Raw genomic sequence first — 17,569 nt, 5'->3', positions numbered from 1 at the left:
GGTCAAAGGCCGTGAATGACTGGTGTGACGCTGTCCCGCAACTAAAAGTGAGATCATAATAATGGGCTGAAGTTATATTTTGTCGAATTGTTAATTCTGTGTACATAGTATTAATGTATCTACAGTGGACACATACACCGCTGTCTCATCATGACAGTTATCATCATCATTATTATTATTATTATTATTGCATGTAGCTACTGTCACACCTTTTCAAGTGTATTCTAATATAACAAGATACATACTACATCAGTGCATCTATTGTGAAGGGGTCCCAGAAATGTGACGAGCATTGACATTTTTAGCCACTGAATACTGAATTATAGCGGCACACCGATTCATCTTAATCCACTTTTTTTTCTCTCTCGCTCTCTCTCTCCCTCTTCCTCCCCGAATGGATGGAGTTGAAATATTGCCCGAGAGGACTGGGATTCATTAGGGCTCTGACAAAGCATGGAGAGGATCAAGCTTTTTAAAATATATCCTTCTTCAAGAGAAGTGAGTGTGACATGAAAGATGAAAAAGAAGAAGGGAGGGGAAAAAAAGTTTGTCCGGAATTCCAACACTTAGTGAATCATTTGGACTTAAATAAACAGAACTATACACACAGACACACAAAACAGTAGCACAATGATGGAGTCCAGTTTATTGATCCAAGTGGCTGTTTCAAAATATGCAACTATTATTTATGGAAGATTTAGACAACACCACCCCCCCCCCCCCCCCCCACCTCTAACACATGCACACAATAAGTGCAACAAAGAAGTTTGTGCGGTCATCTTTCATTGCTGCTTTATTTTATATTGTTAAAAAATAATACTATTTTTTTTCACAAAAAAAGTTAAAATTAGTTTACATTGTTTTATGTTTATTTTTATGTTCACATAATTTTTTTAATAGAAGCATTTTTTTTACAACATTATTAATGTTTTGATCATTTCTGATTAAGTTATCTCCACTGGGTGAGGACCAAATTTGGGAATATTATTACTATGTTTTGTATTAACACAAAAGGAGGCCAGCCAGCATTATTTTTTATTATTTTTTTTATTTTTTTAACTCGTTTTCACAATAGTGCCACTGGATTCCTGAACCAGTCATGATGAAAAAATTATAAATATATATATATATATTTATTTATTTTTTATGCACACTGACCACTTTACCTTAAATAAATTTGATACTAAATTTGTATTTTAGCAATTACACATCAATTTGAGTGTGGTATTGGGTGACAATATGCAAAGAACTGCAGATAATATTTTGGTTATCTTAATTAACAAAACAAGACTTTGGGAGGATTAATACAATCAAGTCAGAGTTTCCTGTGTTGATGATAAACTAAACTTTTATCAGATGAAATTTTGCTATTTGTAAAAATAGCAAAGCCTTCATCCCCACTGACCTAAGATCAAAATCTCCCTATAGGGCGACGTCATCTCCGACAATCGTATTTATTGGGGCACGCTTAAAGGCCGAGATTTAATTTTTTATTTTTTTAACCATCGGACTCTGTTCAAGAGCTGTGATGTCACGCGTGCTGGTGTTGCGCGCGGGCGGGCAAGCCCACAGGCTCGGGTCAGAGGAAGAGCGGCGAGCTGCTTATTGTTCCTGACAGGAACCACGCCGGGGCTGCGAACCGGGACGCAGCTGCTGAGAACATCGTCACATCACGAGTCGTTTGGACCGCTGCGACGAGATCGGGGGTCGTGAGTGCATGTCAGAAGGGAAGTGGGGATCAACTATGACTGCGGGTTGTTGTACGAACATTTTTATGATATGGAAAATGGGAACAGTTTTGACTCATTGCTGGTGGAAGCATTGGCAATGATTGAACATCGTTTTCTGTAATCCTGCTTTTTCCGCCTACACAAAGTGACGGCTGCAAGTTTGTTTTATAACATACATCTTTGAGCACGAATTTTGATGATAAATGACGAATCAAACTTATTCAAGAGATGTTTTTCCAGTTAGAACTCTCCTAACTGGTACCATGCTAGTTTTATATATTTGTTACAGCGAACTGAGTAACATATAAACTATTTTTTTTTTCCTATTCTTGTTTTTCTTTTTTACTTCAATTTATATTTAAAACTTGTAATGTGTTTTGTGTTTTCTTTATGTTTATATGTTCAATAAAACCATAAACCAAACCAAAAAAACATGGTTTCATCCTTATGAATCACAACACCAATTTATACGCATTTTGAGTTGTGAGCGGAGCCACGCATGGTAGGAGACAATAAAAACTAACAGGCACAAACATAAGAGGTTGTAGACGCAAACCAAACGCTGCTTGTCAGCGACTAAATTTAGTTTCAAAGTAACTTTGTTCCCCTCTTATCTCCTCGGCTACACGGCGACTGCATGCGAGCGTCGAGTGCTTTGCGAGAACGGGGCAGAGAGCCCCTAGATCTTCCTCTTCAGCCGCTATCTGCTCGCCCTTGACCCGGCATGTGTCTTGAAATATGCTAACGGGAGCGCACACAGAGAACATTCACCTCCTCTAAGACATTAGCGGGCCGAAAGGTGCTGCCCCTCAAGTGGCTCTTTTCTACTTGAGTTACAAGACTTTAAAAAAGAAAAAGGAAAAAAAAAATGTTCATCTTACAGAAAAACAGCTCTTAGAGAAAATTACTCAAAAGGATGTCTTTGTGTTTAGTTGCTAATTGGGGTTATTTTTTGCGTTCACATCTGGTAAAAGCTGTTTTCCCCCTGTTGTTGACAACTTCACTAGGGCTATAGAAACACCATAAAAACTCCACTTATAAAAAATAATGTATCATTTTGGACGGACCTTCAGTAAAAAAGAAAAAAAAATTAAACTTGAACTTTTCAGGCCCTATTTTCACAAATAGGCTTACAAACTGGCGCATCTTCATTTTCGTGCCGCACCAAGTCTAGTTCAGCGTGTTTGGGCATTTGGCAGACCTCGCGATGCCTTGCGGTCTACTGCGGCGGGCCGAGTTTTCTATTGCAAGTGACGCCCCTAAGTGCACCTGACAAGTTGGTGACAGAAAGTGGACTACACTTTAGACCAGGTGAAACCAGGTCTAAGTTATGTGGCAGATGGTGTAACGCACTTTTAAATAACTAAATGTGACACCAGTGTGTATTGAACCCTCTAAATTATTCTAGAAATCCATGCACTGAAAACAATATAGGGTAACAGAAAACTTGGGAGTGACGAAAAGCTTCTCTTAATCAGAGAAATGTGCGTGCGACCGAGTCTTTTCCTTTCGTCAAAGTTATGTTATACGAGAGTCTACCACTTCTTGACAGCAATAGAGTGAAATTAGGTGCTAAAACGGAAAAAATGACATGGTTTAGTTGAAATTTAAAATTTAAAATTTAAATTCTGTTCAATTCTCTTCTAACCTTGCCAGCAAGATGAGTTATTGCGGTATTTGCGAGTTCACAAACTCCAGAGAATACATCTTGTACCGCTCCTGCTGATACGTTTGCAGCCGACCTTTTTTAGGTTGGACCAATCAGGCGTTGTTAAGGGCGGGACTTAAACCAATAAGCTTCAACGGCGTCTCCTTAAGATGAGACGGAAGACGACATTTTCATCCGTTGCGTTGATTGGTCAACACAAACGAGCAAGACGCCACATCGTCCAATCAGCTCGAAGTATTGTACAGCAAGTCCCTCCTTTCCCGAACAGATCTGCCGAGTGAAGTCCCAGATTGATAATGTGAAGAACTCCCGAGTGAATCACAATTATCAATCTAGCTTGCAAGGTTAATTCTCTGTGTAAATTTTAAAATGCACTGTTCAAAATGATTATCCACAGTAGTGTTTTAAAGCAATTTCTTAAGTAATTAGTTGATTTTGCAGCATTAGGTTGGATTTGCTAAAATGAAAATCGCTTTAACCCAAAAACAGGGAACGCTACATTTAAACATAGGACTTCTCATTTGAAAGCAGACAAGTTAAGTCCACTGAAGTGATGCAGTTGGGGGCAAAGTGACCACATGACCTGACATCGGTCATTACTGCAGCATAATGCAGCTGAAGGCCACATCTTCATGTTTAATATCTCCTCACTGCTTTGACCTACAACCCGTATTCTGGATTTATATCACAAATCTGCTCCTTTTGACCCAGAATTAACCTTAATGAAAATAGGAAGACTCGCCGCCCATTGTGTCTTCCGGGCCGCATGCATGTGGGTTTTTTTCCCGCTTCCTATCCCTCCCGTCGGTTTTCTTTTCCAGCGCCCTCCACGTTACGCTCAGCCAATAGACATCAAGGTAATGACGGGGCGAGGAAAAAGAATGTTCTTTCAATAGATAATTAGGGAGATTGGCTTACCAGGGCCACTCAAAGCCCATTCACATGCGAGGGGGCCGAGGCCGGGGCCACGTTGTCCGCCCGGTCCCCGAAAGGGCTCCCCAGAGAGGCATTGGCCCCAGCTTCATTTCTCAGAGCAGGTGCCTGGCAGGTAGTCAATGGAGACGGCCGGCGGAGATACACAAGAGAGCCATCCTTCCGCGTAAAGGGTCAACATCACAGATCAAGGGTCATGAGCAGAGGTCGCAAGGTCAATGTTTAGCACACACGGAAGCGGGCAGATGACTGGAAATGCATCCTGGGACTTCTGACCCAGGCAAGATGCGGAAGTAGTCATGTTAATTGACGTTTACCGTTTTATTTATCACCGTCCGATGTCATGTCTTTGTTTAGCTAACAGCGCTACGTCCATGACACAACAACTGCCATGGGCATCCCTGAATGATATACAGGAATTCATTTTTGAAAATTTCAACTTGAATATTCATGATCTATTTAATAGAAAGGAACAGAGCCAAGTTAGTTTCCAATGTATTTTTTATCACGCTTGACATTTTCATGTATTATCATTAGCATTGAGATTTAACATTTTATAAATGATGGTCACTGGCAGAATTGTTTTGCCAATTTTTGTCAGAAATATGCTCCAAGCCGCTTCCTATGACAAGGTGATACAGGAAGAAGAGGTCAAAGGTGACGTGCACTCTAATTTGTAATTGAATCTCAGCGTGGAAAAGCCATCAGTCATTGCCCGTGGGCTGCCATCCAGGAGGGGCAGGGTGGAGTTTTTCACCTTCTTTCCAAGTGGTTGCAGTTGGAAATGCAGCAAGGGTTTTCAGGTCCGGGAGGTAAAATCACTCTCAACACATCTCACACCACAGGATAATTGGGTCTTTACTGGCTTTGGCCTTATAATACAATCCGTATGTTGTACAATCTAGTCAGTGGTTCTTAAAATGTGGTTGATTAGCCGTAGCTTTAGCATCCGTGCCAAGAAGTACAACAACACATTGGATATGCATGTCAATTTCTCGTGTTCTAATCAAATAGAAAGCCCACCAAGTAAATATCTATCTTCCTAAAGCCTCGGTTGTTTACAACACAGCCGAGGCTATATAAACGATGTGTGGCAAATGAAGAATTTCTTTTAACGCGTCGAGCCCGGCCAGCATATGCCCGATATAGGAAACCCATAGCATCAGTGGTTCCATATTGGCTGCAGAGGTCAAAGGCTAGCGAAGGTCAAAGGTGTTGTTCTCCTTTCTCATCCCGAAGTGCATTAACATCTTCTGCCCGTCCCGTCGCATCCAGATGGCTCGGCAAGGCCGCGGACAGATGCTCCGGTTTTGAAAAGGTCCAAAATGCACCGTCGAGAATATGCGCGGCTCCATCATCGCCACATCATATTTCAAAAGGAAGATGGCTATGGACGCATAAATAAGGACAGGCTGCATTAAGCCATCGATTCTCCATGTGGAGCTCGACTTTCATTCAAATGATTCGAAAGAAAAATGCTGTTGACGTGTAAAAAAGGTTTTGTTTTGGGACTAGGGGAAGAAAAATGTAAAAGGATTGGCGCTAAGGACAACAAATGATCAACTGAAATGATGAGATTTGACAGATAAAGATTGATAAATGAGATTTCCATGTGGGATCAACATTGCCACCAATCTGGATCAGATCCCGTTTAAAATGTGTTTCACATCACAGTATCAGACCCTGCATACACATCGCAAATTGATATACATGTGTATTGAATAACTACCAAACCACTTTTGTAATAAAATAAAATAAACTCTCATGGAGCCATAGAATAGGAAAAAAACATCTGAAAATACAACATTCATTTTTGTAGCGTTTGTGAGCACCTTTTTTTGTGAATAAATGTTACATGCCGGCCGAAGTCTGCCCGATCGAATTAGTAAAGAATTTAGTCAAACAGGGCCGTTTGATGACTCTGCGGCTCATTGGGCAATCGGCACGGCACTCTGACACGAAACCCCACCTCTTTGCTCGCCCGTCATTATTTTTAAACACGGCGAAAACCTTCAAGGCATGCGCGCAAGTCAAACAAACGCGGCCGTTCCAGGCCGCATGGCACCCTGCCGCGAGGTTTGGCTTGGGGTGCCTCAGCTGGACACACACATTACACACATCGCACGCACACACTCACAGAACACTAGCCTGCCCAGAGACCTCCAACATGAACCTGCTTCTCTCACTCAGCAAGACATAAATCAACGGGCTCTCAGCGGCCCTGCTGGCCCCTCAGCGCCATGCTGAACCTAACTCCACGGGAATCAAACGCCTGTAACAGGATACAAAAACTAATCCAGGCCAGAGACAATCGCTGGCATACAGAGGCGCTCGAGGGGTGCTGATCGAAGAGCGTACCCTCCTCCCGCCCCCAAACCCAACTCATCTTTGTCACGAGACCTTTGGCCTCTGCACAGAGGCGACATGCTATAGTGAGGTGCTACTGGTCTGCTACTGAAGATGTAACCTGTCAGGTTTCCCTCCACTTGACTGCTGGACTCGCCAGATGGTTCTCAAAGCCTCCCACTCACTCACACCCACACACGTGTACACTCCAGTGTAGTAGTGAAGATATTTTTGTAATGTACTCAAGGTATCTGTACTTTACTTGAGTTGATTTTTCTGACAAATTTGTATTTTCTACCTCCCCCTCCCAAAAAATATATGTAATGTGTTTTTTTTTTTTTTATCATGACAAATATAGCACTAACTGTACTTTATAAAATATACAGTAATGAAAATTAAATAGAAAATAACTAAATAATTTGTGCATCATAATTAACTAATCGTGGCTCCTGGTGTGCACGACTTGGCCACTGGGGGCAGTATAATACAGTCATGTACAGAACCGTATAGAGAGAGTTTGGACAACTCAGTTTCAAGCAGGGTAACAAGATGGCGTCCTTATGTCATGTGACCAGCAGTTGACCAATCACAGCGCGATTGGTTAACTGCTGGTCACATGACATAAGGACGCCATCTTGTTACCCTGCTGAAAACAAAGTTTGTCAAACTCTCTATACACGGCTCTGGTCATGTAGACACAAATGAAAAAGAGCTTCACAACAATTTGTAAATGACTCCGTAAGTTAGGAGATAAAAAGCAGGTCATTAAACTTTTAAAAGTTTTTTTTTTAATAGTATTATGAATAATTAATCATTAGTTCATGTATTTACAGCGATTATGATCAGGATTTTTGACAATAATTAGGAACAGATAAATATCAATATGCAACACTTTATTTCTATTCAATTCTGCCAGTGTTCAGAGTTTTAAATAATCACTTCTACAACATTCCTAGGAAATCACAATGTCCCATCACGAGTCCCCCTCACTAGAACATGCCTGCGGGCTACTCATTTGACCCCTGAAGGCTAACTGGTGCAGACGGGCACCACATTGGTGACTCCAATGTATTTGGATGGATGGATGTTTGCATTTTTAGCGCTTGTTTCTTGCAAGTCAATGAATAATAAAAAATTAAAACAAAAACAAAAAAAACGAAAAGACATAATGGAAATGACACACTTTATAATTTTTTTTAATTTTTTTTTTAAAAAAGTATAGATCAGAGAGACAATAGATTTAATGGGCTAAAATGACATGGATTTTAATGTGTCTACCTTTTTGCAGTTGTAATAGGTACGATAAAATGCTCGCGACTGCCCACAGTAAACGATCCAGTAGCTTCCCGCTCGAGTCCTTCTGCCTGAGCGCATCCATCCCAGACTCCATCTCACCCCCCCCCCCCCCCAAATCACCCCCCGCCCCCACCCACCCCCAAGCAGTGTTGCTGGAATGCCTCTGTACTCTGCTGTCCTGATAGAGTGGCCACTGTTTCACTGTGATAACATCAGGCACCAGGGCCTGCACAGCCATGGGGCTCCGAGACACACTTTTATGACTTAAGTGTCTGGGACACATATCTGCAGCCATCAGTTCCTCTGTACACCCTCATCACATACTTGCACACATGCACTCGTGTGCACGCACAGCCACCCGCAAAGCATGCAAATGTGCACACAAACTTACAAACTCTTTTGTGTACAGCACTCCATTGTAAACCAGCAGCTTAAATGAAATCAACTTGTATTTGATTAGCGACACCGGCTGTGTTATTATCTCCTTATTAAGTGCTTGAGCATTGCCTTAAAGGCAACCATTAACCACTGTAGCAATCAACCATAATGCTAAAATTGATGCGAAAGCTTATACCGGATAAAACGATAAAAGAGAAATTAATCATCATAATCCAGGATGGATTAAAGAAGCATGTAATTCATCAATGCGTAAGATCTTACGAGTTACTGTTATTTTTAAGTATATCAGGTTTACACAAGTAGTTTGTAGTGGAAAGTAGAATAATTATTTTGTGAATGGATTTAAGTAGATTTGTACTGTGCCAAGTTATCAAAACAAATATAACTGACAGGAAGAGAAAAAAAAATCTTAATATTTGTACTTACACTTCATTTTTACTTTTGTAATTATTTATTTATATATATATATATATATACACACACACACACATACATACACTTAAGTAAATGATCTGAATCAGTACTTGTTTGATCAGTCTTTGTTTTTACACAAGTATCTGTATTTCCACTTTTGTTTATTCAGTTTTACTTTTGCACATTTCAGTTTCTCATTTTTGTACTTAAGTACAGTTCAGAATCTGCCATTTTCTACTTGAGTTAAAAAAAAAGTTGAAATCATACTACTGCTTTTACTAGCCTTTTTTCCCCCCATAAGTATCTGTACTAGGTTTTACACGATTCAAATTTTTGGGGCCGATCACCGGATGCCGATCAGCGAGTTTAAAAAAATAAATAATCAATCATCGATACGATCACAAAATGGAGTAATTTTTTTTTTATGTACGTTTATTTCATTATGACTTTTGAAAGCTACTTTAGAACACTGTATTATTATTTTTTTTTACTTTTACATGATGAAATGAGTTCAATCAGTACTTCTACTGTTACTAGAATCTTTTTACAGTAAGTATTTATACATCTATTTAAGTATTGAATAATATGCTCAAATGAAGTGATATTTAGTATTATTAAATAGATGGTCACGTCAGACTTCTACTGACATACTTAACATTGTTACATGTCTGCGTACTAGTTATACAGTCTCCATATTGAAATTCCCCAGAACGAATGCACGTGCTGCTGCTTTGGTTAGCAACTGCATTCAAATGGGCTCAGCGTTTACCGTCCGTGCGTGAACAATAGCGTCAATGAAGCGAGATAATTACAATGACTAGCCCAGACAAAGGAAGTGTTCGAGGTGTTTATTTGTGTTAAGTAGATGACACACCTGGCAACTCGCATGGTGCCAATTACAGGGACGGACAGGCACCATTGAAGGAAACAGAGACGATACTTTATAATAATAGTAGGAAGGTGTACAGTAGGAGGAAATGCAAGTCACTGTGAAGTAGAAGTATTTTCTACACATTTTGTGCTTGCATTTTTTTTGTGCGTTCAAATACATTTACAATTGGTAAATTTGCAATAGCAAATCAAATTTGCAAATGAGCATGATTATGGGGTCGGCGTTGTGTTGATGTTGACGTGTAACGGTATACAATTTTTTTCCCCCTGAAAAGTAGCAATTGTGGTGATGCGAGGATTCAACCCAGCAACAGCAAAATGGTGTTTCTGTATTGCGGTTTTCCCTTTTTGCGGGTGGGTCTGGAATGCATAATCGGGGGTTTCACCATAGTTGATTTGTATCGTATTTAGATTTGCCACTGGTTCATTGTTTCAGAACAACTAGGGGAAAAAATGTTACACTTCTACGACCTCTTTATCTGTGCACTCATGCATGCCTTTAATGGGTCAAAACCACCAGAGTTATTCAGGTGAGTAGCGCCTTAATTCTACTTCTTTCTTTTTTTTAAGACCTAAGAGATGCAATGCACCCTTGATGGACAGCAGCACTTCACTTGTCCCCATTGACGGTCAGTCAGTCAAACAAAAAGGAGGATGAGATGAGTTTCTCAAGGGAGTGAGGATAATAAAATCAGTGTGTGTGTCGTGAGTGGGAGCCATATTTGATGCTCTAACAGAATGAAGGTCTTTGGCGGTCTTTTAGCTAAAGCAAGCACATTTCTTTGAAGCCCAGCCACCTTGGCTGCAGAACCATTACTGGGCCCGGGCTTTTCTATACATTAAGCAACAACACAAGTGCATTACGGGCCGCCGCCCCAATTGTACTCTCTCTTGTTAAATATGATCCCAACAGACCTTTTGATTTTCTGGTTGTTGTTTTTTTTTTTTTTTTTTATTCTCTTGCTGCTGCTGCGTCTCCTCTTCCTCTCTCCGGATCGGATTAGGATCGATTGTAGCGTGGCAGAGACGCGAGGACCGGGACAACGCCGCGGCGCGATTGTGCTCCTCGTGCCCCGCCTCGGAGACTATTCAGGCGACTAAATAGAATGATTTGCCCTTAGATGTCAAATTTCCTCCGAGACAAGGATGTCAATACCAATTAGATTGTCTGCAGTTGCCTTAGTTACGCCAGCCTGCACCACCATGCCGCCGCCGCCGCCGCCGAGCCAACCTCCTCCACTCCAAAGACACGCTCACTCTCCTTTAACATCTCACTCCCATCACTCTTTTCTTTTTTGTAAGCAGAGTGGTGGTCTCGGCACCAAGCCTTCAGCCTCAAATCAGTTTTATGACTGGCGCTCTGCAGACATTAGGCTAACTCCATTAGCCTCTTGGACGGAGATGGCCTGAGGGGATACTGTGGGGCCACGATGGGACTGAGTAGGTGTGTGTGTGTACGTGTATACGTGCACGTATGTGTGTGCGGTGAAAGGGTGAAGGAGGGGGGGGGGGGGGGTAGCACTGTCTTAACACACAGTCTTTTGGCATCTCCTTAAAGGTCACTGTCTGCTGGTCGGAGGAGGCCAAAGCCCAGCGGAGCGAGAACGTAAACAAGAGAAGGAGAAGAGGGCAGAAAATGGATTAACGAACAAATGTAATTAGGAGGAAAGGGAGACACTGGGAGAGAGGACTGTCTCCACTTAGAATGGTGGCTCCTGCAGGCGCTTAAGTGCAAACATGACAAACAGATGTGGCCATGGCTGGCCAGACACAAGACTACACACACTCATTAGTATACAAGTGCACCGACACACGCATGGATACACATCTTCTCCAACTCGCTCTCACCACGGTTCCTTTAACGCTACTTCACCTCTCAGAAGCATGTTGGATAACGATAACAATGCTGCCTTGCAAAATGTTAAGACTACTGGGTAGCCCCCTTTTCTGACGTCAAAACAATGTGATCGGGGTACTTCTTTTGAAAGGAACTTTGGTTTGTGTTCTGCGCATGCTTCAATGCACTATTTGCAAGGAATCTTGGTCTTTTGAGTACAGGAACTAATTGTATGCGCAGCGGCCATCTTACGTTGCCACTCGCCCAACTTGAATACTTTGATTTCTCTGTGGCGTTTTCACGTTATTTTCTGTCTCTATGGCGAAAATACTACAGTGTGTATGAATACAGACATACAGTATATGCACGTATGCAAGTCCGTGTGGCTAGCACGCAACCCACCGAAAATACACAAGAAGAAGGTAAACAAACATGGTGACGCAGCACAGAACCACACTTTATGAGTGTGGAGAGTGACATGAATATAATATATTTTTTTGATTGTAGAAAGTTAAATGCGGAAATGACATATTTGCATAATGATGTTGTCCATGCGTCGGGGATTAGATTGGGATATGTAGGCCTATACGGGAGTAACTCTGTCCAGTCATATCCATAAACGGGTTTGTCCCAAATATTTCAGAAACTGGAATGTTGGCCGTAACCCCAATATTGAGACCATGTATACATAGTCAATGATAGCATAAGTTGGAATAGTGACAGCAGTACATTGTTTTTGGGATTAGAAGGTAGGATAGATTGACTTGAGACTGAAGCAGAAGGTCACAATGAAGTAGTATGAAAATAGATTGAAAGGAGTGATTTCGTCCTGGAAGGTGACATGACAGAGACTACAATTTTAGAAGATGTCCCTAGAAAAGTCATGACGACATTACATAGTGCACGACTTGCTACTTGGGATTACAAATCCTGGATAGTTCGGTAGGATTGGTTGAGTCCCAGAAGGAGTGACGACACGGGCCAAGCAAGATCCATTTCCCTGTTTTGTTCATTTTTACACATTTTAGGAACGTCAGTGACGACACTAAACTATTTAAACAGATGAAGGTTATAAATGATGAGTCACACAAAATTAAGAGTTAACAGTTATACACTTTTGCAGACATTTTAGGAATGCTGAGGATCAATTTAGGCGCATCCCCAAAAATGAGCTAGAAACGCCTACGTGTAATGACAAAGACACAAAAAAAAGCCTCCCAGGAAATCCTGAATAGATTGGCAGGACTGACTTCTTCCCAGAAGGTGCAACGGCAAAGACAACAACTGTGCTTCTTCGTAGAATAGCCATGACAGTACATGGTAGGCTGCTTGCCTTCTGGGGATTACAAAGTCAGAAAGGACAGAACAGTATTGATTTGGTCCGACAATGTGCGTTAAAGACAACAAAAGCAGAAGATTTCCCAGGAATACTCATGACAGTAAATGCTGCATGTTGATTGCAAACGGAAAATTGGGACCGATTGTCGGCATTAGACGAGTCTCTCACTTCGAATTGTTAATGTTTAGGGTTACATCAAGTTAAGTTTAAGGGTTAGTTAAAGCATTTCAGTGTAATGTAATTATGATAACATTAGAATTGTCTGTGTTAAAAGAAAATTATTTTTTGAGTGCTGTAGTCAGATTTTTCCGAGAAAAGTTTGATTTCATCCAAATTAGACAACTATCTGTTTAAATTGATATTTTGCAATACCCTAAAGAACTTATGATTTAACTGGAAAACAAATGAAAAAAATTTGGTTTACTAAATTCCCCCCAAAATACTTCTATATTCCAACTCTTACAATTTTTTCTATATGGTGCTCATTGGAAACTAATGCAGTGGAACAATATCACTTTAGCAACATTATGTTCGTATTTTTAAAACTGAAATTTGATGTGTTGTTATAAAAGCATTTTTTAATCACAATTTAGTCAGATTATACCAGTAATATATATACTTTTCTTTCATTATCTTTAAGTATAACCTTCCTTCATAGATTAGGGAACATCATGAGGGTAAAAACATTTCAAGTGACGTTAGCCAATACGGTTACGTACCTATTTGCAGACAAAGAGCGAATCAATTGAGACTTGATTTATTGCCTTAACTCTTGTTTACATCAAATATATGTGCAGGGTGCTTAGTCGAGCTATAATGTTTCAGTATACTTCGTGTTTTTCTATCAGGAGCATGAAACAGTACACTTTCTTTTCCAGATTTTTGTGCAACGCCTAATTAGTTACTGCAATTGGCTAAAATCAATACCTTCCCAGAAAGACTCCGAATAAGGACACGTTAGCTCTTGTTTTCCTTCTCCGCCATCAGGGAGAGACTCAACAATACACGTGGAATCATCACGCACGAACGCGAAATGAACCAATACAATAAATCTATTTTTGTTAGCAGGATTAAGTAAAAACTACTTCTGCAAAACTGATTTTGGTACATTTTGGCTCTTGTCAATTATGACTTTTTTTTTTCATCATTGAGGTAAATTTGGACATTTTGTTTATTTCTCCGCCAAAAAATTATGAAATTTAATGACAATTTAAGCATAAGCAGGATGTGTGTATCAATGATGACACATGGTTACGACTTGGCAGAAGAAGTTGTTCAGGCAATACTCTTACAATTTCATTCCATTCTGGCATGCAACCTGCATTTCAAAGTTGATTTAACCTCCCAGTGACACTCATTGCAGATGCTTTGAAATGGTTGTAAAAGAATAGTTTCTGCATGATGGCGTCTGCGATTAGGCGGCACATCTGCACCAGCAACAAACACACATACGCACGCACACACACACACACACACCCCCGCAGCAGCCCCCTCCAATTTCAGAGGTTGGTGTTGGTTGGCAGCCAAGACAAACATTTCCCGTGAATAATTGCATGAGATTGATTTCAACTGGGCCGATTAGACGGGGTTTTCGAAAGAGAGGTAACAAAAGAGGCACGGCGTCAAGAATGGCAGGAGGAAGTCGAGGAGATGCAGAAAGATAAACAGGAAGCGGAGGAGCGACTTTGACAACCACGAGGATTCTATAACCAGTCCGACCGCAAGCCTTTAAAAGGTGCATTTCTGCTTCGCTGACGGCGACGTGAACGCGCGTCCCGTCCAGAAGTCTGAGGCGCTCGTCAGTCAAATGGGCAAAACAAATGTGCGCGCTCTCAACTTACTCAGTGCATCTCATTAGCTCCATTCCACTTATTTGTCTTCTACGCTCTCGGCCCTCCGAGGGTTTTCCGAGCTCTGGTTTTTCTCCCTCTGTGCTGAATAAGCATGCAGAAAGTGACCATTAAATCTATTGCTGATGGAGAGACAAGCGGAGGGGAACGTCAATATTAACGTGGACAGGATTTACTTGCGCGACAGGCCGCCCCCTGTGGTGACGTCATCACCGACACTAAACAAACTGCAATTGGGGAGAGGAAGAAAATGCATGACATTAATCAAAGCTTGCAGCTTCTCATTCGTATATCCATCCGTCCAGCTGAATTTGGACGAGAGGTGAGGTACACCCTGGATTGTTGAAATGCTGAATAAAAGAAAAAAAAAACTTGAAATGAGTTTGAATGATACCAAAACAAATGTAATGATGTGGAATGTTATTGATGAAAAATGTGTAATATGTTGGTGAAAAAACGGGGAATGATTTCAAATGATACGGAATGATGTTAAAAGATTATGGAATTATATAGTTGAAAAATGTGGAATGACAAACGATCTGGAATGATATTCAAAGACATGGAATGATTTGGAATGTTATTGGCAAAAATGTGCAATATGTTGGTGAAAAATGCGGAATGATATAAAACTATATGGAATGATATTGAAAGATATGGAATAATGTGGATTATATCAATTAATAAGGAATTTGGAATGATTGGGCATTTTTACAAATCCTGCCTTACTTCAAAAAATGATCAGTACACACGGTGGTAAATAAAAGCCCTCGTCTCCTATTTGGGAAAATGAAGTAGGCTAAGAGACTAAAACTTGTTTTGCAACATACGCTCATCTTTAAAGTCACACTCCCAGCCTTTTCTCCATTATCGCTGCAATTAGACGCTGTGTAATGAAAAAAGCATGTGAACGCACATACTCCATAAAATCCTACTTTCAGCACCTCTGAAATTAGAACTTAAGTCCCCCCAGAGGGGCTATTAGGCGACAAATCCCCACCATTGACCAAGTTCTGCCCTCTGCCCGCTCATGACTGACGTCCCCCCCAACCCGACCTCTTTGAAGTTCATCGCCGCAGCAACCACAGCATCACATCCTCCCCCGAAAGCGCAAAAGTTAAGTACGCGAGGGAAAGAGCGAAGGCAGGTCTGCGTGAAGGGAACCTGGACAAATCGGAAGGAGCCAGATGTTCGCATCCCATGCAAACTTGTGTAGACATGCGCTCGCCGTGGGGCTGCATTAATGATGGCGGGGATCCATCTTAAGGGAGGTTGTGGACGGGGGCTGCATAGGTTGTGGCCATGCACACACTCAAGTCACATGTGCTTGCAATAAGTTGCTCTCTGATCCGACAAACAGATGCACGCAGGCGAATGTTCCTTTGCCGAAATGGGGGATTTTCTAAAGAAGAGAGAAAACATTATAATTGGGACTCGATCAAACTTTATTTATATGGAAATTATAGCTTGACTTTTATTACTGATAGAGTGGAAAAATTAAGCAAACAGACGACCAAGTCGTGCGTGTCATGCGTGCTGCGTGCCAAAAAGTCATCATGGCTGCAGCTCTTTCTTCTTTTTTTTTATCCAGCATTTTTGTCGACAATGAAGCCCGCTTTAATAATTTACCTTCTACTTTGGAAAAGGCCTGCCCATAAAAATCATCATATTTTCATAGGCATTCATTAGTCTCATTTAAAATTAAAACTTCCATTTGAGTCAGAAGTAAAAGTCATTGTGGAAGGGCTGCAAAATATTTTGGGTGAATTTAATTTTAATATTTTTTACTTTCAGTGGAAATTAAATATTTATTTCAGAAATAGAAAACCGACGTCTGCTATTTGAAGTGTATGTGAGCAACAAGTTTCTCTTTAGAAAATAGTAGGGAAATATCTTCAACCTGAATTTTCCTTCCCCAGTGTTATCATATCAAAGTGGTAAGGGTTAACGGTTATTTTCATAAATTTATTAAATTGGACTTCTTTTCAAATACAGTGAACCCCCATTTATCGACTAGGACCCCAATGCATAACCTAATGTGAAACGCTAAAAGAGATTAGCATAGATGCTGAGGTAATTTTAAACCTTTAAACAACTGCTACTATAAACACACAGAGCAACAAACACATATAAGCGGATCATACAACATTACTCACAGGCATGTACTGTCGGCAAATATTTCAAATGACAAAATGTTGTACTGGATTGTACTACAATGACTGTTGTCTTCTTCTTAATTATGTTGCATCTCTTCCAGGAAACCTCAGCACTGCCTGACTAAATGTGGTACTACACTACAAGCATCCAATAATAGATTTGTACTTGCCCGTATACTGCAAAAAAATATATAAATAATAATAATAATAATTCATCAATTTTCTTAACCGCTTGTCCTCACAAGGGAGCGCTTTGGACATTAGGCGGGGTACACCCTGAGCTGGTTGCCAGCCAATCGCAGAACACAATAATAATAATAATAATAATAATAGAAAACCTGCGATACAGCCCCCAAACATAATTTCTTGTAATAAGAGAGCATTACTTTTTATACAAAATCCTACCAGGAGAGTGTGTATGTTCGCTGCATCACTCCTGGCTCGGCATGAAGTACTTGTCAAAAGTGTCACGGGTGAAAAAATGATTGCTTGACAAAAAGACAGCGAAAAGCAAAGATAAAGAAAAGAAAATGCAACAGAAGGCATGCAAGGGTGGATAAAAATGTAAAGATTGCGTGGAATGCTTTCGGGTGAACTGTGAATGAACCCCTGAACCCCAATCTGCACCTGAGAGACAATGTTATTTGCATTGACATACAACCACAAGCTAGCAGCCGGCGTGTTGGAATTCCACATTAAGATGAAGAAGAAA

The 17,569-nt window shown here is 40.7% G+C and overlaps 1 protein-coding gene across 6 annotated transcripts in view; it reads right to left on the bottom strand.

The window, feature by feature from the left end:
* The window catches only part of LOC147161694 (uncharacterized), an 86,411-nt gene that overhangs the window by 43,576 nt on the left and 25,266 nt on the right, over positions 1-17,569 (bottom strand). The window contains exon 3 of one of the 6 annotated variants that reach the window (XM_086095987.1): positions 4,857-5,719. The exons of the other annotated variants lie outside the window; for them this stretch is intronic. Within the exon in view, the coding sequence (XP_085952113.1) occupies positions 5,529-5,719 (191 nt within the window). The 3' untranslated portion in view covers positions 4,857-5,528. Of the gene's footprint in view, positions 1-4,856; positions 5,720-17,569 lie in introns of those variants that run through there. 6 annotated transcript variants of the gene reach the window in all.

The sequence above is a fragment of the Leptonotus elevatus genome, chromosome 15 (assembly GCF_054856555.1).
Source record: "Leptonotus elevatus isolate MCC_2025b chromosome 15, RoL_Lele_1.0, whole genome shotgun sequence".
Taxonomy (NCBI): Eukaryota; Metazoa; Chordata; class Actinopteri; order Syngnathiformes; family Syngnathidae; genus Leptonotus; species Leptonotus elevatus.
This window is presented reverse-complemented; position numbering and strand designations above follow the sequence as displayed.